This window comes from Andrographis paniculata, unplaced genomic scaffold, assembly GCF_009805555.1.
Source record: "Andrographis paniculata isolate CXL003 unplaced genomic scaffold, ASM980555v1 Contig34END, whole genome shotgun sequence".
NCBI lineage: Eukaryota > Viridiplantae > Streptophyta > Magnoliopsida > Lamiales > Acanthaceae > Andrographis > Andrographis paniculata.
The window spans coordinates 198,882-225,623 of record NW_026137567.1 but is presented as its reverse complement, the minus strand read 5'-3'; the positions used below and the strand labels follow the sequence as shown (position 1 = coordinate 225,623).

At 40.2% G+C, this 26,742-nt stretch overlaps 1 protein-coding gene across 1 annotated transcript; it reads left to right on the top strand.

Annotated features, from left to right (window-relative positions):
• The first annotated feature begins 934 nt into the window (after positions 1 to 934).
• LOC127248837 (uncharacterized) lies at positions 935 to 2,710 on the top strand. Its single transcript, XM_051271378.1, has 2 exons — positions 935 to 2,198; positions 2,616 to 2,710. Exons 1-2 carry the CDS (start codon positions 935 to 937, stop codon positions 2,708 to 2,710), a joined length of 1,359 nt encoding a protein of 452 aa, XP_051127335.1.
• Positions 2,711 to 26,742: the final 24,032 nt, after the last annotated feature.

The following is a 26,742-nucleotide window of genomic DNA, read 5'->3' as shown; positions in this document are numbered from 1 at the left end:
ATGCCACCGCTCCTCCTACTGTCATCCCAGCTTTCCAGACTGCCGCTGGGACATCTTCAAATTCCGCCACATCTGCATCTTCGCAGGAGGTGCCGCTCCACGTCCCCTCTGTAGTCCCTACTGTCATTCCCCCTGCACTTTCACAGACTGAGGAGCAGCTATTGAGAGCCCTCAGTAGCATTCAACAAGGAATGGCGGGGCTGCAAGCGCACCTCGCTCAGGTGGAACAAACTCAAGCTGCGCAGGGAGCATTTATTGCTTCCCAAGCGGCACAAGCTGCCACCACCGCTGCGATACCCACAACCATCATTCCACCACCACCTACTGCTGAGCCTTACCAGAGGGCTGAGGGTCATAGGGCTGCTGATCGCCCACTTGCTGAAGTCCCCATGGATGTTCACTACCAGACCCTTCTGGATCACACTTTGATTACAAGTTCTGCGCCCAGAGGCTCTGGCCATTATGAGGTGAAACCAGCGCTCGTCAGCCTGGCGAGCCAGAGCCAATTTCATGGGCTACTCAATGAAAGCCCTTACGAACATTTACAGAACTTTAATAGGATCGCTGCCACCTCCAAATCGCACGGCATCACGGAGGACGCTGCCAAACTGATTTTGTTTCCATTTTCTTTAACATGAGAGGCCAGGAAATGGTTTGATAACCTTTATCCGATCCCTGGCTCATTCAAGGAAGCAGCGCAGGCCTTCGTGAGCAAATACCATCCTGTATCAAAGACCATTCGCCAGAGGAATGAAATACTTACTTTCAAGATGGCGAGTGATGAGACCCTTCCAAAAGCCTGGAGCCGATTCAAACAACTACTCCGCAACTGCCCTCATCACGAAATACCGGACTTCATGGAACTTCAGATTTTCTACTCAGGAATTACTCCTGAACTCAGAATGTCCTTAGATGCAGCGGCAGGAAGCTAGCTATGGGGCGTTGTGCCTCTGAAGCGAGGGCTTTGATTGAGAAGATGGCGGCCAATCAGTCAAGTTGGCCAGAGTCCAATAGGCCCGAGCCATCGAGGGGTCTGTACCAGGTCCCTACTTCCGTATCTCACGATGCAAGGATCGACAGTTTGTCAATCCAAGTGAAGGAGCTGTCTAAGCTTATGAAGCAGGACCTGCGTACTAAAGGAAAACAAGCATTACATGAGGCCGCGGAATGCGAGGAGAAAGCTTATGACGACCAAAAATGTCCGCAGGTTGCTGAGTATTCAAATGAGGAAGCTCAGAACCCGGCGGAGGTCTTCTATATGGCTGGCAGAAATGCCCCTCAATTCCAGCAGTTCCAAAAAGGGCAAGTTCAAGGCCCCGCTGGACCGCGTCCTCAGCAACAATTTCAGAGGCCACAACAGTTCGCTGCACAACAATATGTCCAAGGGGGATATCATCCACATCATCAACAATACAATCAAACCCCCCATTTCCCGCAGCAGGCACATGCATTCGCTCAACCTCCCACAGCGGCACAAGTCCCGTTGAGTCTGGAGGAACTCTGGAGGAACACAGAGCGAGCGAATCAGGAGTTCCAAAGAAACACATCTGCTTCGATCAAAATGCTGGAAGTACAAGTCGGGCAGATTGCTGAAGCGCTGAAGCTGAAGCAGAAAGGAACGTTGCCTGGGACAGTCGAGACTGTCCCGAACCAAGCAAAGGCCATCGAAACTAGAGGAGGAAAAAGGACGCAATCACCACCACTGCCAGACAGAGGTATGAATCAATCTTCTTCCCCTATTGTTGCTAATATGCCTGTGCAGGATGAAATTACACAGATTCCATCTAAGGAGCAAGGTCCATCCCAACCTCGAGCGACACCAGCCGCTCAGGAGTCTGACCCGAAGGAAAAGGATATTGCTCAGCCTTTGGTTCGAGCTCCCTTTCCCGCACGATTTGGGAAAAAGGACAACTCCAAGGAGTTTGATAAGTTTGTACATACTTTCCGTAGTCTTCAAATTACTATACCGTTTGCTGATGCTTTGTCTCAGATGCCACATTACGCTAAGTTTATCAAGGATATAATCAATCGGAAGCGGGCATTTCCTGATGAAGTGGCAGCGGTGCAGCTGGAAAGTGTGTGCAGCGCCGTATTTAAGGAGGACCTCCCAAAGAAACTCAGTGATCCTGGGAGTTTTATCATTAGTTATATAATAGGAAATTTAGAGCCGATTAGGGCATTATGTGATTTAGGTGCAAGTATCAATCTTATGCCCTTCTCGCTTTTCTCTAAATTAGGGCTTTATGAATTAGAAGCATGCAGAACTGTAATTCAGCTTGCCGATAAATCAATAAGATTGCCTAAAGGAATCATTCGTGATGTACTCGTGCAAGTAAACAAATTTATTTTCCCTGCAGATTTCATTATTATGGAAATGAGCGAAGACCGCGACATTCCAATTATATTAGGGAGACCTTTCCTAGCCACCGCTCAAGCTACAATAAATGTTGCTGAAGGAAAAATATCCTTGAGTTTTGGTGGTGATAAAGTCACATTTTCCATGAACTCAGCACTGCGCCAACCTCAGGAAGAAAATTGTGATTTTATCAATGAGTTAAATGAAATAATAACTTTTGAGAACCATGTTACACTTGATAGCCTGGAAGGAATTTCAGGTAATGGATCGCTCGAACTGGAAGATAAAAAGAATTCAGCTGAGGCAAGCGACGACATTCAAGCGCCCACTGAATCCATTGAACAAGCGAATTAGAGTGGAAAAGAGGTGTTGTGTCTGAACTGTGCGTTACGAAATGGGTAGAATTCCCTGGATGCAGCGAGCGAGTGACGTAATTGTGTTATCGGAAGTATATATGTATATTACGAAAATGATGATAGAAAGATGTTGTAATTATATAAACTCGATTATAGAGAACTCACCACACTGGTATTTTGGCCTGGGGGGGATTTACAACAAGACTTCAATGACACCCAGAATTAAGACATTATAAGAAAGAAACCCTACTGTCACTAGGAATTTCTGCGACCTAATAGACCCCCGTCTATGTCCCGTTAATTTTCCCAATTTCTGCCGCATTAGTGGCTTTACCCCCTGATGTTGGTACTCTTTTATCAGAATCAAATTCAGCACAGTAATTAAGTAGGTCGACAAGGCTCCCGCATACTTAACTACGTTGAACTACCTTGAGACCGCTTTTGGCGCATCACAAGGCTTAATTAATTAATTCGTCTATCGCTCTATACCAGTGATATGAAATTCTCTAAATTGATTTATATAAGTATGGAAAATTATGGAAGGATTTTAATTGAAGAAGAGAATGATATTTCTTTATGTACTATGAAAACTGCGAAAAGGATTAGACTACAAAGCCGTAAATGAAAGCAGTAAGCTAGTCTAAGAAAGCATTAAAGACGCGGCCAAGGGAGGGGGGAATACGCCCACTCCCTTGGCCTTTCCTGTGGAGAACTCCCTTACAGGGTTGGAGCTCTCGGAAACAGGAAGAAAAATGAACGCTGTGTGTATTCTCAAAAATCGTCCAAGAATTCGATCTCCTATATTTCTTTACATACAGATATCTGGCCCTATTTATAGCAGCTGTAACAGGACGGTTGCAAGAAGCTGTTGGGTAGTTCCAACCGCTGGGCAGTTAGGCGGTTGCAGGTGGTTATTCTGTTGAAGCAGTTGCTGGCCATAACTCCCAGGGTGTCCGCTTCGCTTGCGTTGATGGCACAGATCTTCCTCGCTTGCTGGAGAGCAGGAGGGCATCAGCGTAGCACGGCTCGCTTGAGCTAGCTGGAATTGGAATAGCTGTACCGCTGCATTTGAAGTACTTAGTTGAAGTTTGGTGATAGTCTGCAGCGGCGGGTATCTGGACTGTCGCTTGCAAGCGGGAGGGGCTATCGCTTGCGGCTATGAAGGTGGCCGCTTGCCTCTCGTGCCTTAGTGTTTTCAAGGTGTGTCTTGGGCGCTTGCGAGCGAAGGCGGCTGTCGCTTGCGGCGTCTGCCTTAGCTTTTCTGGCTCCAGAATACCGCTTAAGAGGGCAAAAATCGTTAATAATCTCAACAACGAATTCTGGGTCATGCCTGGTGATATAAATCAATATTGTATGCCGATTACGAATTATTTTGATGGTTCTTATGCAAAAATTCAAGTAACACACATTTTTGTCAAGCTAAGAATATGCTCATATTTGGAGTCATCAGGTCAGGAAGTCCTCAGGTCGGGAGGTCCTCAGGTTGGGAAGTCCGCAGGTCAGAAAGTCCTCAGGACGGGAAGTCCTCAGGTCGGGAGGTCCTCAAGACGGAAAGTCATCAGGACAGAAAGTCCGCAGGTCAGGAGGTCCTCAGGTCGGGAAGTCCGCAGGTCGAAAAGTCCTCAGGACGGAAAGTTCTCAGGTCGGGACAGATCGGGAGGTCTGCGACTAGATCAGTAAGTCAGATGGTTTGTCAGTCGGGAGGTTTGCGGCTGGACTAATAAGTCGGATGGTCTATTAGCCGGGAGGTTTGCGGCTGGACCAAATAAGTCAGATGGTTTGCAAGTCGGGAGGATTGACAGTCGGACCAATACGGTTGTAGATTAGCAGTCGGGCCAAAAGGGCGGAAGGTCTGTGGTCGGCTCAAAGAGTGAAATAGAGTGATAATTTTGGTCTGCTGAGGACACGTGTCAGCAGGAGAAGGGTTGGTAGACGGTTGAAAAGGAGACGTTGTAACCGTTCTCATGGAGTATTTAAGGATTTGGATTTTTCTGGAGAAGCCATCTTCAATCAACTTCAACAAATCAAAGTCAGATTTGGGGATCACCACTTTAAATTTCCAGCATTTTAATTTCCAGTTAATTATCTTATGTACCGTACAGTGTTTAGAGATTCCTAATCTCAGATGCTAATTAATCAAGTTTAAAGATATTTTTCCATATCTTTGAATTTTACTTTTTGTTTGTTGAAAAAATACATCAACAAATTGGCGACCACAGTGGGAGAAAGACAAGATTGCTGATCCTACATTACCAGAGAATTTCATACGACTGAGGTCGGGCCGAATCGTCAGAAGGATCAACATCGCAGGCACACAACCTCAATCATCATCAGCACCGGTGGGAGAAAATATTTCACCACCAGTTATGCCAAATCCAGGGGAGATTCCCCAACCACCTACCGATTGGTTGTCTTATGTTCAGCAAATGAACAATCAGCAGAATGTGTTTATGCAGAACATGTTGCGCGAGCAACAAAATCTTATGCAAAACATGTTAGATCAAGCATTGTCAAGGGTTACTCTTCAACCCACTCAGACGCCACCAGGGGTGTCACCATCAAGAATGCAAGCAAATTTCGCAGGGCCATCATATGTGGACAGCACACTTCCAAGCGCCACAAACTTCAACCGAACAGATAGAGGAAAGACTCCTTTGACTTTCCCAAATAATATTCCTTTGGGACCAAGGGTTGAAAATGTGCAACCGAATATTACAAGAGAGGAAAGGCCAGGGGGACATGTGAAGGATCCCATTCATATTCCTGACAAAATCCCATTGATGTTCCTGATCATCAACAGTTTTGTTTGGGTGATGAAATTGCTCACGTATTGAGGGTTCAGTTTGGTTTAAATCCTCAAATGGCCAACCAACCTGCTTATCAGAAACCGTTTCCAGAAAGGATTATTAATGAATATCCTCTCCCAAGGAATTACAGGCCACCAGATTTTCATACTTTTTCTGGAGAGAATGAGTCCTCTACTATAAAGCATGTGTGGCGTTTTACAGCACAGTTAGGGGAGATTGGTAACAACCCTTTTTACAAGTTACAACTGTTTGGATTGTCCCTAACTAGAACTGCTTTTTCGTGGTTTGTAAGTCTGCCGCCTGGGCAGATACAAACTTGGGAAGGTTTAGAGATGGCATTTCATGCCAGATTTTTCAATCCCTTGCCAACAGTTTCTTTGACTGATTTATTGGGGATGAAACAATATCCAGAGAAGTCAGCCTCACAATTTACTGAGAGGGTGCAATTAATGAAGGGACGGTGTCCCACAATAATCAACGAAAAAGAGATGACCAACTTAGTGATCCAAAATATGCATGATCGCCTAAGAGATGCACTCACTGCACATGATGTCGAGGATTTGGCAAGCCCTGCATCCAAGGCTGGACGTTTGGAATCACTTTTCAGGGAAAGGAATCAGAATTTCTGGCGTAATAAAGGTCAACATATGGCTAGTATGGAAATAGAGGCATACGACTTTGATTATGATCAAACAGAAGAGATGGCGGCCGAAATAATTTCAAGAAAACCTTATGTATGCTCTAAGTTAAAGCCTGCACCAGGAACAGAAGCTAAAGGGCAACCGACCTTTGACAATTCAAAGGCCGATGAAATATTTAACATTCTGCTAACTGATGGTCAGATCCGAATTCCAAAGGGGCAGAGGTTGGCTTCTAAGGAAGAAATTAAAGGGAGACCATATTGTAAGTGGCATAATTCCTTCACACATAATACAAGTCAATGTACTCATTTTCGAAATGAGATCCAAAAGGCGATTAAGGCAGGTCGGCTCAAGTATATTACTTTGGGAGTAGAGCAGCAACCGTTTCCAAAAGTAACCACATCAATGGTTAATATAGAAGCAACTTTCAGAAAAGAAAAAGGGAACTCATTAAACAGTGGCCGACCAGAGGATAAACTCAAAGTTTGTGAAAAAACAGTGGCTGAAAAATGGGACAACCAAGATGGTTCCTTTGATGTGGAATTAAAGGACCGGGTTTTAGTTCGGGACCACCCGACCAAGAGGACGGGTACGGTCGGAAGCAAATGGACTCGAAATAAGAAACCTTTACCAATTGATGTGGATCCTTGCTTCCCAGGCATGAATCGTACTCAGATTCGAAATGCCAAGCGTAGATACGCTGCGAGATATAGAGACAAGGTCGCCTCATCAAACCAACCGAGCAACAACCAAGACACTGCAAAATATACTGAGCAAGGTCGGTCCATCAGGGTCGTTTGAGCAACCGAATGAGGCAGAGGGAGGTCGGTTTATTGGGGCTGCCTCATCAAAGCAGCCAACCAGTGTTCGGGACAATGAGGGAGGTCGGACCATGCAGAAGAAGGGTAAAGGCCTGTCTGATGAAAGAGTTAAGGGTTTCGGATGTCAATATTGTGAGAAGGTTAACATTAACCCATCACTAGAGGAATTTCGCTTGGAATCTTTGACCGTTCAACACAAAATGGAAGTCGGAGACGAAATTCCAGAGAAGGATTCAAGGTCTGTCAAATCTCGACTAGGGCCATGTATTCCTTACCGAATGACAGAAATTAATTGGGTTGAGGAAGAGCCTTTGTCGGCAAGTCTGTTGGATGAGTCTGTAGAAGAACCAGAATGGGCAAAAATTGCGGATCCTGACTTTCAATTAGAGGTCCCTCCAATAGTCTTCCCTTCCATTCCAGAAGGTGTGACGTCTCATTTGAAGCCCCTGTACGTTAATGCTCATATTTGTGGGAAACCAATTACAAAGGTTTCCATAAATAATGGGGTTGTTTTCAATGTAATACCATTAAAGACTCTCAAGAAGTTGGGGAAGGGAATTCATGATCTATCTCATGTGGATTTTGAGATGACTAGCTTTACAGGGCAGCCGACCAGACCAGAAGGCATGCTGGTCGCCTCCATTGAAGTTGGTCCAAAGAAGATTTCTTCTGTTTTCTTCGTGGTGGATGCAGACACCACATATTCAATCCTGCTTGGACGAGATTGGATTCATGCATCTAAATGTGTGCCATCAACACTGCATCAGCAATTGATGTTCTGGGAAGGCAATCAGGTTTTTAAAATGGAGACAAATGACAATCCTTTTGGAGCATCAGAACAAGTAGAAGAATCAGTTTTCTATTCTGGTCATGTACCTCCAATGTATTAGTTTTTTATGGGTAATGACTACCCAAAGAAGGGTTTTAAGTTCATTGGCCAGAATTCAATGTTCTTTTGAAGAATAGTTGTACTATATGGCTCTTTAGTAAGCCAGACCTGCTTTATATAATACTTTTCTTACGGAAGAAGCAGAATTGCAAGATTGTAGTTTACTTATTAATAAGTATTATTTAGATCAGCTTTTGAAAAAAGTAGAAAAAATAAAAAAATGTGATGTTCATTTCCAAGAAGATGAACAATTTCGTTGGTCTGATTTGTTAGAAAAAACAGAGCCAACTTTCTTAGCACAAGATCCTTTGCTGGAGTTTAATTTAGAAACCGACCTGGTTCCAAAGGTAATCCGGATGAGTGGTTATTTGTCTAAAGAGCAACAAACATTAATGCTCAAAGTTATAAGAAACAATATTGATTGTTTAACTTGGGACTATTCAGAAATGCCTGGATTGGAGCGAAGTCTGATAGAACATCGATTGTCCATTAAGAAGGATTTCAAACCTTGTAAACAATCTCCAAGACGTATGAGTCCTGATTTGATGCCTAAAGAAGAGATTTAGAAACTTCTTAAAGTAGGTTTCATCCGACCTTGCCGTTATGCAGACTAGTTGGCCAACATTGTACCATTGGTTAAGAAAAATGGTAAGATCAGGATATGCATTGATTTCAGAGATCTTAACATGGCCACCCCTAAAGACGAGTATGTGATGCCTATGGCCGACATGCTAATTGACTCAGCAGCAGGGCACATAATTCTTAGTTTGATGGATGGTGATGCAGGATATAACCAAATCTTTCTGGCAGAGGAAGATATTCACAATACAGCATTTAGATGTCCAGGAGCATTAGGCATTTACGAGTGGACGGTTATGCCTTTTGGTTGAAGAATACTGGGGCGACTTATCAGAGAGCAATAAATGCAATTTTTCATGACCTCATTGGTAAGTCTATGGAAGTCTACATTGATGATGTTATTGTCAAGTCTTCTAGTTTTGAGGAACATTTGAAGGATCTTAAGGATACTTTCAGTCGGATGAAGAAACATAAATTGAAAATGAACCTAACTAAATGTGCTTTCGGTATAACAGCTGGGAGTTTTTTGGGGTTTTTGGTTCATGAGAGGGGTATCGAGATCGATGCTAACAAAGCCAAGGCAATTCTTACCAGCCGACCACCTCAGACAGTTAAAGAGATTCAAAGTCTGTTGGGGAAAGTGAATTATCTCAGGCGGTTCATTTCCAATGCTGCTGGCAAGCTCAAACCAATCACTAGGTTATTAAGGGCAGGAGGAAGCCCCTTTGAGTGGGGACCAGACCAACATATGGCTTTGGAGGCTATAAATCAGGCATTAACTCAACCACCTGTGTTGATGCCTCCCAAGGAAGGTCGGCCCCTCAAACTTTATTTGGCAAATACTCATGAAGTTGTCAGTTGCTTATTGGCTCAAGATGAAGATGATGGAAACGAAAGGGCAATTTATTATTCGAGTAGGACTCTCACAGGGCCAGAATTAAATTACACGATGCCAGAGAAGATGTGTTATTCACTGGTGTTTGCATGCACCAAACTTGAACATTATATGCTGCCTAGAAGAGTTGAAGTTATTTCAAAAGTTGATCTCATCAAATTAATTTTGCAAAGACCTACAATGCAGGGGAGACTTATGACGTGGGCAATTAAATTAGCCCCTTTTGATTTGTATCATTCTCCCTTGAGGGCGGTTAAAGATCAGGCAGTGGCAGACTTTCTGGCAGATTTTGCAGATCGTGAGGAGCAGCCAACTGGGTGTGTATCTTATGTAAGCACCCGAAATTGGTTAATGTTTTTTTTATGGTTCTACCTCAGGAAACAGATCTGGTGCAGGCGTCCTGTTGGAAGGACCAGACGGCCAAAGGGTCAATTTGCAGCTTCAATTGGAAAATATGACCCATAATTCAACATAATATGAAGCTTTGATCTTGGGATTGGAAGCACTGATAGCCAGAAAAGTTCAGTCGGTTATTATAAAAGAGGAATCTCAATTGGTGATTAACCAGGTAAACAAAAAGTATGTTTGCAATTATCCCCACCTTCGGAGGTACAGAGATTTGGTAGGTCGGTTGCTATCAAAGATTTCCGAAGTGATAATCGAGTTCGTCCCTAGAGAGGAGAATCAGTTTGCAGATGATTTAGCTCAAAAAGCTTGCAAGGGAATTTTAAAAGGTATGTGCGTAGAGGTCGGCCCTGAGATTGAAACAGGAGCCGACTGGAGGACTGAAAAAGGAACCGTCTGGCAGACTGGAGCAGGAACCGACTGGAGGACAGAATTTGTCATGTATTTGCAAGATCCAGGAGTAAATGTACCAATTGGAATTCGATTGAAAGCTTTGCGATTTCAATTGGTAGAATGAGTGTTATATAAAAGGACATTCGAAGGATTGCTTTTGAAATGTTTGGGTCCTGAGCAGGCTTTGGAGGTGATGACAGAGGTACATAGTGGAATATGTGGAGCTCATCGGGCAGGTCTGAACATGAGATGGACTATTCATTGTTTAGGTTTCTTTTGGCCAAAGATTTACGAAGACTGCATACAATTTGCCAAGGGCTGTCAAGAATGTCAGAGACATGGGCAACTAATTCATTTGCCAGTAACAGAATTGCAAGCGATGGTGAAACCATGGCCCTTTAAATCTTGGGCTATGGATATCATGGGAAAATACATCCTCCCTCATCCAAGAATCATTGTTTTATCTTGGTTGCAACAGACTATTTTACCAAATGGGTGGAGGCGGTTGCTTTGAAAAGTGTGGATCAGAAGGAGGTTGTTGATTTTGTGCTGAATCAAATCATATATAGATATGGCATACCTCATTCAGTAACAACCGACCAAGGTCAGGTCTTTACTGGGGAGAAGTTTTTAAGTTTTTTGGCAGAATTTGGCATTCGGCTTAATCATTCCTTGCCTTATTATCCTCAAGCTAATGGGCAGGCGAAAGCAGCTAACAAGATTATTATTGGGATCATCAAGAAAACAATTGAAGGGAACCCAAGGAAATGGCATTTGTTGTTACCTCGAGCCCTATGGGCACATAGGAATAACAGAAGTTCTGCCACAGGGTTTTCACCATATCAACTTACTTTTGGACAAGATGCAGTGTTGCCAGCAGAAGTGCAAGTTTCATCTGGACGCACAAATTTTACTAATGATGGATTAACTGAGGAATATCAACAAATGATGTTGCAGCAATTGGAAAATCTGGATGTTAACCGACTTCATGCAATTAATCAGATTGTGAAGCAAAATGAGATCAGGGCCAAGACTTATGGAAAGAAGATTTTCTACAGAACATTCAAAGAATGAGACCTGGTCTGGAAGACTATTCTTCCAACTTATAAGAATGTTGATCAATTAGGAAAGTAGTTCCCAAATTGGGAGGGGCCATTCATAATTCAAAAGGAAATTGAGAATGGTGTCTTTATTATCATAAATCAAGATGGTAAAAGGGTACATGATTGTATTCATGCTAGGTATCTGAAGAGGTATTTTCCTGCCTTTTCAGATTACAAGAAAGCATGAAAAAAGTAAGTTGTCAGAACCCATTTTCCAAGGGTTCGAACCTAACAAGGGTTCATTTATTGTCAGATGTTGGATCCTACCAAGGATCACTTTCTCCTGAGTCAGAATCCTCATTCCAATGGTTAGGGATAAGTTCTGGCTCCTCATCAATAAGGTCTTCTAAGCTAGGTCGGTATTTCTCCCACTGATCTTGCATTTTCTCAAGATCATAGTCAGTTCGGGCTTTCATATCTGTCAAAGCTTGGCGTTCACGGTCAACAAGAGTGCGCAATCTGGAAAAGACTACACGTTGATTGGAGAAGGTATGATCCCAGCCAAGGTCTGGAAGCATGGCTGTCACGTGATGTTCAATCAAATCCATATGATGATCAATATCGGGAAGGAAACTTTGGATATCCCGAAGGGTCTCATATCCTTCTAGTACGTTTTCCATCAGGCGAATGACACGGTGGATGATCTTTCTACCTCGTTAGGAAAACCTGACTTTGAAGTCTAATTGTTTGAGGATGTATAGCAGGTCTTCGGCATGACCTCCAACCGGATGATTACCCACAAAAAAAGGTTGGATAACACCTTGCCAGTTGTTTACAGGAACATGAGGTTGGTGAGAAGGCATTTTAATATTGTTTGGCAGGCATGTGCAAAGTGGATTTGTGAGTAAATGTTATCTGAGGATGTGCAAGGACTGCAAGTGTTTATCAAGAAGATGGATTGTTTGGATCCCGAAGAGTTGGACATTTGGGAGGTGATCCTCAATAAAAGAAGAGAAAAATATTTACCAAGTCAAAAATTACAAAAGAGATCCTAATACAAGTTTTATTTGGGACCATTTGTCTTTTGTTCTGGAACGTCGCCTGTTATTAGCAGCCGACTGGTACTGCTTTATGAGTTGGGATCGGGCATGAATCTTCAACTTCTGGTCTAGGTCAGCTGCATTGCTTTGGTACCGATCAATCAGGCGTTGCTCATCATTGATATGTCCCTCCAGGACAGACCTCTCTTGATGGAGCGCCTTCAGCTCTGCTTCCTTTTGTTGGATTGACCCCTCTATTTGTACCTTGGCGTTATTCACGCCTTCTAGCCGGCCGACTGCTTGTTGAATGGATTCCTTGGTTTTGGTCAAGGAAGCCTCCAGGCTTATTCAATCCAAATCAGGCAAAGGTGTCTCAGCTGTCAAAAGTTGGGCGAACAGAACTTCATTTCTGAGTTCGGACAGTCGCTCCATCAATTGGTGAAGAATGGGGGCAGCAGCCGACTCTGAAGACATTTGGAACAAGAGACCACCAATGCCTTGAAGAAGGCTGTCAAGAAAACGGACCCCAGGTCGGGGAAAGATTGGTCAACAATTTGTCCAATCACAGCTCGGATGTTCGTTGGAATAAAGACAGCCGACAAGAGGGCTAGATTAGAACATCCCTGCAGTGAAAGATTGTTTATCTCAGACTGAATGAAGAAGAATATTGAAAATTGATTGTGAAAGGTTGCACATACCTCTGGACGGATGGTGGTTGTTGAAGGAGCCAAAATAGCCTTAAGTTTAGAGGGGTGGTCGGTTTGGTATTTCAATAGCCGACTAAATTGATTGTGAAAGGTTGCACATACCTCTGGACGGATGGTGGTTGTTGAAGGAGCCAAAATAGCCTTAAGTTTGGAGGGCTGGTCGGTTTGGTATTTCAATAGCCGACTCGTCGGCTGCTTCCAATGGGCGGTGAGGTTTAGATCTAGGTCCCTGAAGGAATGAGAATAAGATGTACTTGATATCAGGTGAACATCAGTTTTAATTGGAATGAAGAGTGTGAGTGTTTACCAAGTTGACAGAGGTCTCTGAGTCAGATGAGGGGATTTCTGGTAATTCCTGTAAGAGACCTCTTAGTGGTATAGGTGCAGGTTCATCTTCCCGCCTATCTGCTTCTAGAAGAGGGTTTGCTGCCCCTGGGTCGACAACCTCCAAGTCGGCTGCTCTTGGGTCGGTAACCTCCAAGTCGGCTGCCCCTGGGTCGGCAACCTCCAAGTCGGCCGCTCTTTGGTTTGATGTGTCTGGGACGGTTGGATCAGAGGCAGCAGAAGCAGACATAGGTATGGCCACCGGTGCCATAGTGGGCAGGGATGGGTCTAAAGTAGCATAAGGTAACCTGCCCATTTCTGAAGCAGTCGCCTCACTAGGAGAGGAGACCCTTGTTGTTGCATGTTCAGCGGCTGAGGGTATTTTATTCGAAGCCCGGCGCTTGGTCGGGGGCTCAGGTTCTGGCAGTTGGTCAGTTGGTGGTTGTGCTGCTTTAGTTGGTCGGGAAGCAGGTTGGGCGGTCACCCGAGCCGAAGCCACACCTGAGTATAAACTAAGGATTAATACCTTGTTTAGGAAAAAATCAAGTTAAATTGAGAGTATACCTGAACGGGGTCGGGTCCTTATAAGAGGCCGACCTGATGGGCGTTTTGTTAGGGAAGGTTGATTGTCCCCAGAAGGGGGAATAGTCTGAGTTTGAGAGGCTCTTCTCTTCCTTTGTGAAGCACCCGACTCATTGCCCTGAGTAATTAAATTCCTTTGGGTGTTGATCAGAGGGGTCGTTCCTAACGTTATTGCAGGTAGGGAAAGAAGTATGCCCAGTAAACGATCCTCGTCAGGGGCAATCAAGGCCCAAGTAACCGACCACCACTCCCGAAAAGACTCAACTGAAGTTGGAGAAGATTTATAAGGAATGTAAGAGTTAGAAGTGATATAATTTGTGAGTTGGGATATGTATGGGGCGATTGCATCAGGAATGGCCCTCCCATCCGGACTTTGAATTAGTAAATGAGGATGAGCAATGGGACCAGGCAAGCCTTGTTGGCAGCCGAATTGGCGTGCCACAAATTGAGGTTGATAATTGAAGGTATAAAGTATTTTGAGACCTTTTTTTATCGATTTTCTTGCTGGTAAATAAAGACCTGGGTTTAAGGGCAACATCCCAGGAAAAAGGGTAAGTTGGATGTGGAAGTGGATTTGGTTGAGACAAAGGTGATGGAACAGGGAATGGCCAAAACAAGCCGGATGCATAACCGATATACCTTTTGTGTGGGTAAAAATGGTTATCATTTCTATTATCAGTAAGGATAGCAGTTATGATTGGATCAGACGCTTGGAGGTTATTACGACCTAAGCAAAGTCGGTTAAGGGCTACTCCTAGGGATTTCTCAAGTGTGGGGGCAACAGGAGGATGACCAAGTTGGAAAGCGTCGGGAAAATAGAGACGAAACGATAGTTCCAGGAACCAAAAAGGACCCGACGCAGCAGTGTCTAACTTCTTACCATCTTTATCAGTAAGGCGGACACTGACCCTGGATAGCCCTTCAAAGAGATTGGCAAGGAAAAGGGTGCCCAACAAAAAGAACCGACCCGAAGCTATGTGTATAGCAAGATCAAGATGAGAAGGCAGGACACATTTCGAAGAAGAGACTACAACATACTTACAGAGCCAAAAGAGCAGAAAAGCTGTGTGCTCTCGGTCGGTTACAGGGGTCCCGTCGGCTCCTTGTTGGTCATTTAGAAATTTAGTCCAGCCCCATTCTCTCACATCTGTCAGAGACCAGCCCAAGTGGTCTGCGTTGGGCTCTTGCCCATCTAGGGCACCCATTACATGGTCTTCCCAACGATTGGTAGATGAGCGATCATGGCTACATCCATGAGGGTGGGGCCGATGGGGGCTGTTTGAAGAAGGAATGTGCAAACCTCAGAGTGCCAAAACGCTGCCATGGCCAGGAGGACTTTCTCATGTAAATGGCATGGGAGAGTTGACAGACGTATGGCTTGATCGATTTGTTGAGTTTTCCATTGCTTCTGCTAATGTTCTGCTATTCTCTGGTACCGGGTGCGGTAGGGATCCTTGGGATCCGTCAAGTGTGTTTTGATGCTGTCATGAAGACGAGTCGCGTTGTAGTTGGGGCAGTTGATCGCCAGCAGATTCCTTGCCTCCAAGACTTCCCTTATATGGTTGGAGTCTTCAGCAGTTGTGCAATATGGACGAACAGTTGGTGTGTGCATTTTCGTCGACATAAGAGTGGTTTCAGGGATTGATCCATCGATGGGAAGTGTAGGGACGTATCGATTCGCCATGGTTAGAGTTGTTGAGATTGTGATTCACAAAGGCTCGTATTGAAGAAAGGGAAGTTACTCATGAGTGTTGTAGTAACTGGTGCAGTTGCTAAGGGAATTTTTCAGGAGGGTTGTGATTTATGAACTTCCAAACGACGATTGATAAATGGCGTTTGAAAGTCCCTTGGCGGCGGGCAAGTTGTTACATATGAATTTTAGAATTAGGTTAAAAAGCCCAAGGTAAAAGAAAAATGGGTCTGGCAATAGAGTTGATCGAACTGGCTGAAGAGCACCGTGGGGAACTCAGGGAAAATAGGTTTATTTCTAAGGAAAATGCAGGTCGGGAGGTCCGCAGGTTGGAAAGTCCTCAGGACGGAAAGTCCTCAGGTCGGGAGGTCCTCAAGTCGGGAGGTCCTTAGGTCGGGAGGTCCGCAGGTCGGAAGGTCCTCAAGACGGAAAGTCATCAGGATGGAAAGTCCTCAGGCGGGAGGTCCTCAGGTCGAGAAGTCCTTAGGTCGGGAAGTCCTCAGGTCGGGAGGTCCTCAGGTTGGGAAGTCTGCAGGTCAGAAAGTCCTCAGGACGGAAAGTCCTCAGGTCGGGAAGTCCTCAGGGCGGGAGGTCCTCAAGTCAGGAGGTCCTCAAGACGGAAAGTCATCAAGACGGAAAGTCCGCAGGTCGGGAGGTCCTCAGGTCGGGAAGTCCGCAGGTCAGAAAATCCTCAGGACGGAACGTTCTCAGGTCGGGACAGGTCGGGAGGTCTGCGACTGGATCAATAAGTCGGATAGTTTGTCAGTCGGGAGGTTTGCGGCTGGACCAATAAGTCAGATGGTCTGTTAGTCGGGAGGTTTGCGGCTGGACCAAACAAGTCGGATGGTACAAGTCGGGAGGATTGACAGTCGGACCAATACGGTTGTAGATTGGCAGTCGGGCCAAAAGAGCGGAAGGTCTGTGGTCGGCTCAAAGAGTGAAATAAAGTGATAATTTTGGTCTGCTGAGGACACGTGTCAGCAGGAGAAGGGTTGGTAGACGGTTGAAAATAAGACGTTGTAACCATTCTCAGGGAGTATTTAAGGATTTGGATTTTTCTGGAGAAGTCATCTTCAATCAACTTCAACAAAGCAAAGTCAGATTTGGGGATCACCACTTTAAATTTCTAGCATTTTAATTTCTAGTTAATTATCTTATGTACCGTACAGTGTTTAAAAATTCCTAATATCAGACACTAGTTAATCAAAGTTTAAAGATATTTTTTCATATCTTTGAATTTTACTTTTTGTTTGTTGAAAAAATACATCAACAATGACATTTGTATAAAAAATTATACAAATATAAGGATATTTTTAACGTTAAGTACAATAACGCAAAAGGTAAATAGATACCTTCTTATGAGACGGAGGAAGTATAATAAATTTTTTCGAACAAATATTAAGGGTATGTTTCTCCGAGGGGGTTTGGCCCCCATTTTAATGTGCAATTACTGTGCACGGTAAAATGGGCGCCAAACCCATGTTTTTATTTTTTATTTTTTTGTTTTTTCTTTTGTTTTTTTAAAATTAAAATTTTATTTAATATTTATTATAATTAAATACAAAATATGTATATATAATATATATGTTATTTGGTAGAAAATAAAATGTTTTATAATATAAATAAATAAAAATTTAAATATATATATATTTGGTATAATATAAATTAATAATGAAATTATACAATATAAATTTTATCAATTAAATTTAATTCACATTTATATTATTTTATTCATTATCCATCAAATTAATACATATCAAAACTCTTCAAATCCCAACTAAACTCAAATATAAAAAAAAAAACAACAAAATTCAAACTCATCCCAAAATTCAAATAAAAACTAAATCAAACCCAACTTTCCCCAAAGTACCCTAAAGAAACATACCCTTAAGTTTGTATAATTAATAAGTTATAGAGATATAATTTTTATAAAAAGAATAGATAAAATTTAAATTATACTTGTATCATCTCTCATTTTCACGTGTCACTATATCATTCGGTGGAATAGAGTAGTACAAAAAATCAAAAATAGAGATTTTTGTGTCATCCACAAGGGGCTCGGCTCTCCTCCAACTCAGCATTCCATCGACAATGAAGATACCAGTTACTGGATATCTCCATTTACTTTTACTCTCCAAATTATTTTGTCTCTAGTCTATGCTGCATCAGCGGTGATACCATTTTTTTTTTTAATTTTATATCCACAGTAAAGAAATTCATTCTAATTTTTTTATTTATATTTATTTTTCCATCATTATATATATATTTTTTATTATTATTAATTTTATAATTAATCAACATTAAATTATATTAATTTTTGTAATATTTAATTTATGAAAATTCTAAATAATACTTTTATATTATTTAATTTTAATTAAATTATTTTTATTTTAAAAATTTTATTGTCAAAATATTTTTTAAATATTGTATTATTATTATTGTTATTCTTATTATTATTATTATTATTACAACTAATATTTTTTTAATCGATGAAAATAAAATATAGAGATAATGAGTTTGTTCTTTTTAAAAAAGAGTTAAATAAAAAAATATATCCAATATTGATATCATTTTATAGAATATAAAATTTTATAAATTATAAAAATATTACAAAATAAAATTAAAATAATATATTTAATAAAAACTACATAAACAAAATACATACATATATATAATATCGGCTTTGTTACCATCGTGATGCCTTATGCACCGTTTAGATTTATTTAATTTAGTATCTAAGGATCAATATTAGATAAAATTAATTTGGTAATTTGGTTATATACTTTTGAAAGAATAATTAATTTATATTTGGAACAACAAAGATAGTGCTACAAAATAGCACAACATTACCCTATACAAACAACAATGTAGTGCTTTTTTGTTAATTTGTTCTATACTTTTTCTTTTTTTTAATGGTGTATTTTGTTCTATACTTTTGTTGTTTTATAATAATATTTTTAACTAAATTATAATTGACTTCTTACAATAAACTAAATTAATTAATTTAATTTTTAAAACCAAATTCATTAATAACTTAAAAGTCACTTATCATTTATTCTGATTAATCGATAATGATGTAGAAGAATAATTTTGGCCTGCAGATGAAACAAATTCTTCTTTCTTCTTTATTCAGCGTTACTTTTTGCTTCCGGCTCTAATTTGCGATATGCTCCACTTACGGAACTAAAATGATAAAGAGATCCAGTTATGGGACTAAAAAAACATTTTACCCTTTAATCTATACCGTTTAATTAAAAGGTAATTATACGTATTAGAATTAATCAACACAATGTTGATTAATCCTAATCATTACGGTAACAGTGTTGATTATAATATTTTTCTGTTGTAAGAGTAAATCTTTTATTTTGCCAAACTTCTCATTTCTTTTTTTTAAAGAAAAATTAACAATCAATTATATATCAAAATATTTTTATTTTTTACTTTTTTACATTATTTTTATTTTAATGTTAACAGTAAAATAGATATTATACTACTTTAGTATATATATATATCTATTATCTATAAAATACTAATTTATCTTAATTCACGTGCAAAAGTCAAATGAAAAACTTACACTGAACAGAGAGAGTATTACAATGTATACATATTTTAATATAATATATTTTTTTTCAATCACAAAAAATCAATAGAAGATAGTAATTTCATATAAGTTATATGATTCTTATTCGTCCCTGCATTTTGTTTGTTTGTTTAGTATTTTTATTTGAATTTTTTTGTGTGAGACATAGGGAATTGTTTCAATAATATAAAAAATAATATTTTATATTAAATATTAATTTTTATGAGATTATAAAATCTATTTTTAGAATCGTTTAAAGAAAATGATGGGTGAACAAACCCAAAGTGAACATACCCAAAGTATTCTAAAAAAATGCCCCTTTTTTTGTATATATATTATTGGGAAAATCGTAAACATTACCCATTATTTACTTCAAATTATTTTTTTTAGACATCTTTTTTTCAGTTTCGCAAAGTAGGACACTAAATGTTGCAAATGCTTTATTTTTATCCTCCGGGGCCGGAAAATGTCACGTGTCGGGTACGTACGCAGACGTGGAATCGCTGTTGCCAACGTGTACATGGCCGACGCAAACGTGTACCATGACGTGTCATTTTCTGGAGGCTAACGTGGCACTTGTTTAAAAAATAAAAGAAAATGAAATATTATTACTTATTTTATTCTAATTTGGCCTGATTGGACGAAATTGCAAATATGTTATTTTCAATTTGGGCCAATCGGGCCAAATTGCAAATAACACAAAATTGCATACAAGTAGTACCTCAATCGATCGATTCACTCTTAATTTATCAAAAAATTCCTTCGATCGATTGATTCACTTGTTTGAACTCTATATCCCCAATTCCTTCATCATTTCTTTGAGCACGTTGGTCGTTGCTATTCAACGTCGTCGCCTTCGCCGACACGCCGGCTAAAGGGAAGCGACAACCCTGAGAATCCAAAACTAGGGTTCGCGAGACATGGCTGAAAACTTCGGTAATATTTCTCTCCTTTATGGGGTATTTCATAGATGAATGAGTTTAAATATGTTTGAGTCATTACCTCGTTTTTGCTTATTTGTTGGCATCGATGTTTATTTTTTGTCGTTTTCGGTGAAAGAAATATTTATACAGACATAGTTGTTTTCTTTGGTGGTCCCAACGTCGAAGCTTTACAACTTATAGTAGTTGGATTTCTTTTGTTTTTTTTTTCTTTACACTTAGGTGCTCTATTGCAGGTGATGGACCACACGCACCCACGAAGTGAAAGTGACACTATTTTGTGATGGTCAATTGTTCTTTACTCCCACACCAAAATACGTGGAGGGCGAGAAGACATCACTTGACCCCGTCGAGGTAAATTTTCTTAATATAGCTTGCTAGTTAGGTGTGCGTTCCGTTGTGGTGTATTGAACAACTATAGGCTGGATTTTTATGTTTTTACAGATGGGAGGTTTATTTTGATCGTAGACGATGGGAGTCTTAGGCAGCCAATCTTAGAACAGTTAGGGGAAAAAATAGAGAATTTGTGGTTTTTGTGGATATAGGAGAGGATTTAAATGCTGATGATGTTTCCAAGTCAGATAGTGAGTACATACTTGAGTCAGAATCCAATAATAGTGACGGTATCCTATTTGATGAATTTGTTGATGAGATAGCGAATGAGTTGGAAGTACATAAGGGAGTTGGAGTGGATGAAGTATCTGATTGTGATAGTGATTTTGTCATGACTTCACAGTCTGATGACAGTGATGATTTCTTATTTGATGAATATATTGACGAGGTTTCCAATGAGAGTAATGGTGAGTTAGGAGGGGAGTAGGAAGTAGATAGGGAAATTAGAAAAGAGGCAGAAGGAGAGGGGCAAGGGGATAAGTTGGGTGAAAAAGGAGGATATGCTAGAGACATATAATGAGCTTGAAGAGATGATTGAGTCAGACAAAGAAGGGAAAAAAGAGAAGTCATTACCTAGTTTCCAAGAAATCGATTTGTTTGAACTCAAATTTGAAATTGGGATGGCTTTCTCGAGTAGGGAGGAGCTTAAGGATGCTGTGAACTCGTACACTGTTGTGACCAGAAGGCAGATTAAGTTCTCAATGGTGGACAAGAAAAGGTTGTATGCAATTTGTGGTAGTAATTTCAATTGGAAGATTCATGCGCGTGTTATGGACGATGGGATCGGTTTTGAAATCTTTTTTTTTTTCACGATGGGCATACTTGCGATGAGAGATTCAATGTGTCAAACATGAAAACAAAGTGGCTGAGTGCAATGTATGCAAAGAAATTCAAGTCGGATCCAGAACGAGCAGTTAAAGAATTTAGGATCGATGTGATAAATGAACTATGGGAAATATATTGAAGGATATGGCCTATGTGGCTAAGAAAAGGGCACTGAAAGAATTGGAGGGTGATGCGTTGCAACAGTATGGCCGGCTTTGGGATTATGCACGAGCAGTTAGACAAGCTAATCTTCGATCAAAAGTGGTGTTAGAGACATAAGTGGATGGTGATTAATCTACATTTGATAGGATGTATATATATTTTTTTGATGCATTGAAGAAGGGGTTTAGGGAAGGTTGTAGGCTTTCTATTAGTGTTGATAGATTTCATCTCCGGACCATATATGGGGTTATCCTTCTGACTGTTGTTGGGGTTTATCGCAACAACTGCATATTTCCTATAGCATTTGCTTGTGTTCCATGCAAAAACCATAAAACCTAGGAATGGTTTTTGATACTAGTAAAAGGGGATTTGGGGATAGAGCCGAAACATCAGTGTTGTTTCATGTCCAATAAGCAGAAGGGTTTGGTGCAGGCCTTGTTGGATGTATTTCTAGAGGAGCATAGATGTTGTGTTAGACACTTACACAACAATTTCTTGACATCTGGATTTAAAGGGACAATGTTTAAAAATGGCTTATGGAAGGCAACTAAGGCACCTACGTTGGGAGAGTTTAGGCATAAAATAGAGGCCACTAAAGAACTGGATGAAAAGGCTTGGGAATGGCTTGATAGAAAGCATGTCAGGGAGTGGAGCAGGTCGCACTTCCAGTTTTTTTCAAAGTGCGACTTGCTCGTAAACAACTTATGTGAGAGATTTAATAGTGTAATATATGATGCTTGGTACAAGCATATTATATCTATGTTTAAGGATATTTTAGTGTATTTGATGAGAAAATTGCAAGAAAATAGGGACCATGCAAGAAGGAAATAGGGAGAAATGTTGATTTGCCCGAAAATAATGAAAGTGGTTAAAAGAAACAAAGCGAAGGTGTCAGATTGTATTCCGATCAAGTCAGATGACACACATTATCAGATATTGTGTTCGGATGGGAGGCAACACAGTATTGATTTGGCAGCGAGGACCTGCTGGTGTCGAAGGTGGCAGCTAAATGGCATCCCGTGTAATCATGCGAGTTTTGCAATTGGAAATAGGGGGGTGATGCAATGGATTATGTCAGTCTGTGGAAACATAAAACCGTGTGTATGCACAGTTTATTAAAGCTGTTAGCAGCGAGGTATTTTGGAAGCCCACAAACTTTTCACCACCAAAGCCACTGACTGTTCGAAGATGTGTTGTTAGGCTGAAGAAAGTACAAAAGGATGACCCTGGAGAACGTAAAAAATCAGTAAAAACTAAGGATGGAACTTCCAAGTTGAAGAGGAGGCAGAGTAGCATTAAATGTGGTAATTGTGGTTTCGGTGGCCATAACGCGTCGCGCTGCCCAGATTGTCGTCAAGAAGAGATTTGTATTTAGTATAGATGTATTTTAAATTCAATGTGTGACCTTGTGGTTAACTGGTGTCATGTTTACTTGTAGATTGTCAAAGATGAGAGACCGTCCACACCGAATATACTCACAACCATGGTTCTACCACGACGACGGAGCGTAAGTCATCTTGTCGCATACGATTGAGTTATTTCCAGCAAATCGTACTTCTTTGATTTTGTCCACAACTACCCTGCAAGCCCGTGTCATGAGTAAGGTCATAGATACATCATCGAAAATAGCTAGAACAAGCACGACTGGACAAGAACCGAGCTACGATGATCATTGTGGACTGACTTTGATCCTTGACACCCAACCGGTAGGTTTTACAAGATTAAATCTACTTTTGTTGTGCATTTAATTTAACAATAACTTCTCATAGGAACTACAAAATATCACCAAACCAACAGAGGGGCAGCTTGAATTGGCAACACAAGAGTTTACTGCCAACTTAAGTGCTTACGAGATGGACAAAAAGATGGTACAAAAAGGAAGGGGCATTCAATGTTATCGCAAAGGCGAAGCGTAAGCAAATTAATTTGAGGGAGCCTTTTTTTTTGGTTAATTTTAATGTCAACAAAATTTTAGGCAAATACTAAATATTAACATTTAGGCAAGAAATATCATGACACATAAAGGCAAGGAAACAAAGCAATGGGATGCACCTCCCATCAGTCCAAACAACACGAAGTATGAGTATTCTTTAGATACCTAGAGTTACGTTTATCGTATCACATATCTACAACAATCAAATCTTAAAATTTGTTGGATGTAATTGGTTTTTTTTTCAGACCCGAGTCAACAGTCAAGTGAGCAAGACACTCTCTGAAGTCAAGAGGCAGCCGTGGAGAATGTTAGGGTTTATTTACGTTAGATGTAACTATGTTTGTTAGATGTAATTAACTTACGTTTACGATAATACCAAAAATTGTGTATGGATGCAAGGCAACAATTTGACCGAAACGACTGATAGCACAATGTCAAAACCACCAACAATGTTCAAGCAAGCTGAAATGTCTCGTCCGCAACATGCTTCGGATCCACCCAATTACGATGGTGTTTCTTAATTTGAGCTTCCGGAGCATGTTTGTCAAAAGCAATTGACACAGCTTGTTGAGGAGAATATGGAGTTCAACAAGTGACATCGAATACGGACAGGGACAACAACTTGAGCATTCAAAAAAAAAAAACAAATGACTTGTGTTCTAGTGTCCGTAAAATGGTGATGGTATATGTATATGGATTGAAATGGGCATGGTTAGATGTGGTTGAATTGTGCTTCTCTTTGTGTGTTTTGATCTGTTGTGGTTGCACCGAAATTGGATTGTCTAGAAGTTCGGTTAGCCTATCTATTTTGAACATGTTTTGTAGTTGGTGTGCTATTTTTGTGACGTTATGTTTATAGTAAGTAATTCCAATGATACATGCAAACATAAAATTGCAAATACATTCATTCGGTGTTTGTCATTAGAAAAATTACATGCATACAAGTAGTTGCAATACATGAATCATTCGTCAACAACAACGATACTGCCACTTCTATGGCATAAATACAAAATTTATACAAATATAGTAGTACCAAGACATGCGACGAAAGCAACCCAAAAACTACCTAAAAACCACTACCTTCGATCGTCTATTAGGAAACTTTCATCGACCGGTATTTACTAACTCATCCAAACATGGAGGATAATAGGTACAATACAATATGCGGGAACTAAGAATTTCAATTTTCTAACTCGTTGCTTCAGAGATATAATTTCGGCATCTCGATCATTCAACTTCTTTAATAGACCCGGGATGATAGCTTTAGCTCTATAACACATAGGAGGATCTTCCCACTGAAAAAACAGCACGCTACCCGTGTTCCTCTCTAGATACGAAAACAAGTAATACAATGAGTGTTCTTCTTATCTATATTATTTGGCACTAAATTCAACGTATAAATCCTTACATTGGATTTCATACAACAATTGAATCTTCTTAACAAATTTTAAATTAATTACACCCGAAACAACACTGAGTAAGATGAATCATCGACCAAACTAACACAAAATCTGTACAATAATCAGTCCGAAAATACAAAAATTTAGAAAAATTTAAATTAAAAAACTCACTCAAACTGTGGTGGCTCTTCTCCATCCTCTACTCACTACCAAAAAAACCATTTTCTATTACGGCCGAAAAATCGTAACAAAAAGCTATTTTGTTCGTGCAATTTGCGTATTTGCTACGCCTTAGTGACGACTTTTATCCATAATGTATACTCGTGTAACGAATGTTTTTTTCCACGCCAATTTTTGTAACTATTACTGTCGGTCAACGCTCCCTATGACAAGATTTTTGTTACGATGTTTGTTACAAATTTTCTCTCGTAATCAAATGTTGAGCTTTCCGCACGTGTGGCAGGGCTTTTAGTCACGATATTTGTTACGAAAGTTCCTCGTGTTACAAAAAACTTAGAGTGACCGTAGTAGTGCTTTTAGAGTCCACTTCTTTCCCATATGACGAGTGAAAGGGTTTTTCAGAGTATGATTTTTTTACAATTTTTTGTTACGTCATTGAACCCGTAATAAAAATAGTTTTTCTTATGATCATGAAATTGGCCGTAACAACAAACATCCAAAAATCACTTTTTGTTACGTCATTTCATCATTTTGCTACAGAAAAATAGCGTCTAATAAAAAATAGTAGTTTTGATGTAGTTAAAATTGTGCGTAACAAATTGACCTTTTGTGATCTTCCTTATACCGAAAGAAATTATGTATACAACCATGCTATAAATATCATGATCGGCCATAATTGCAAACAATAGACAACGTAAAATCTGCTTCCCAACATAGGATATTAATATAACAGTATTTACAAGTCGATGTCCATCACCTAACAGCAAAATTAAGTAATCCATCAAACAAGCCTAGCAATATCTCCACTACGACATTATGTTCCGCAAAACGCAAGAATTTCAAACATCAAACCTAGTAATAAGCAAGTAGGACTATCCATCAATCCATAACCACGATTCTCACTACAAAATGATAATTCCAAATGTCTATGCATCTAATACATAGGTAGTTCACATAGTCATAACAACCTACCATCCAAACAAGCAATCGGTTAATATGCTTCAGGCGTGGCGCATGAGCTGTAATTGCCAAGAAAGAGGCATAATTTAAATTATTTCTTTTAAGTTTTGAAAATCAATATATGAAAGGTATGAAAGTAGATTCGTACGTCCGACAACATCGAGAATGGTAGTCGCCACAGCAATGGTAGGCAAAATAAGAGGCGTGTCCAGGACTGAGCCGGATGTTACGAAGACCTTGAAAAGGAAAAGTGTGCCACCTACAATATTCACAAGTGCAATTTGTGAGTATATAGTTCACCGTATATATTGACACACGTTCAAACTGTATGTACAACATGACATAACGAATTGAAGTCGCTCTAGAATTAGGGGTGTGTCTAGGACTAAGGTGGAAGTCACAAAGACCTTGACAAGGAAAAGTGAATCACCTACAATATTCGCAAGGAAAATATGTGACTCAATCAAACACCTAAAAAATGATTGGTTATGAATCAATCGTTAACAACATTAAAATACTAATTTCAACAACGAGTAAATTTATAAGGTTACTCCCAAATGTGATTGCTCCATAAATTTGTGTCTTAAAATTATGTATAATAAAATTAATAACCATTTATGCATAGATTATGCAAAACACTCGTACGAATGTTCAAGATCGGACTATCGAGCAAGGACAAATCAAGAATATTTCTACGGTACTACCGTACTACATAACCACTACTGAAATGTTACCAAACCATAGCCCGTCACATATTGTGTAAGCAGCTTAGGATTACAGAGAAAAGGAATGATAAAACCAACATTTAACCGTTATGTGTGTGCAATGTGCACTTCAAGA

Coding starts and splice junctions, on each gene's coding strand:
- LOC127248837 (XM_051271378.1), top strand. CDS start 935: ATGGGGCGTTGTGCCTCTGAAGCGAGGGCTTTGATTGAGAAGATGGCG. Junction 2,199..2,615: donor ATTATGTGATTTAGGTGCAA/GTATCAATCTTA, acceptor AAGGAATTTCAG/GTAATGGATCGCTCGAACTG.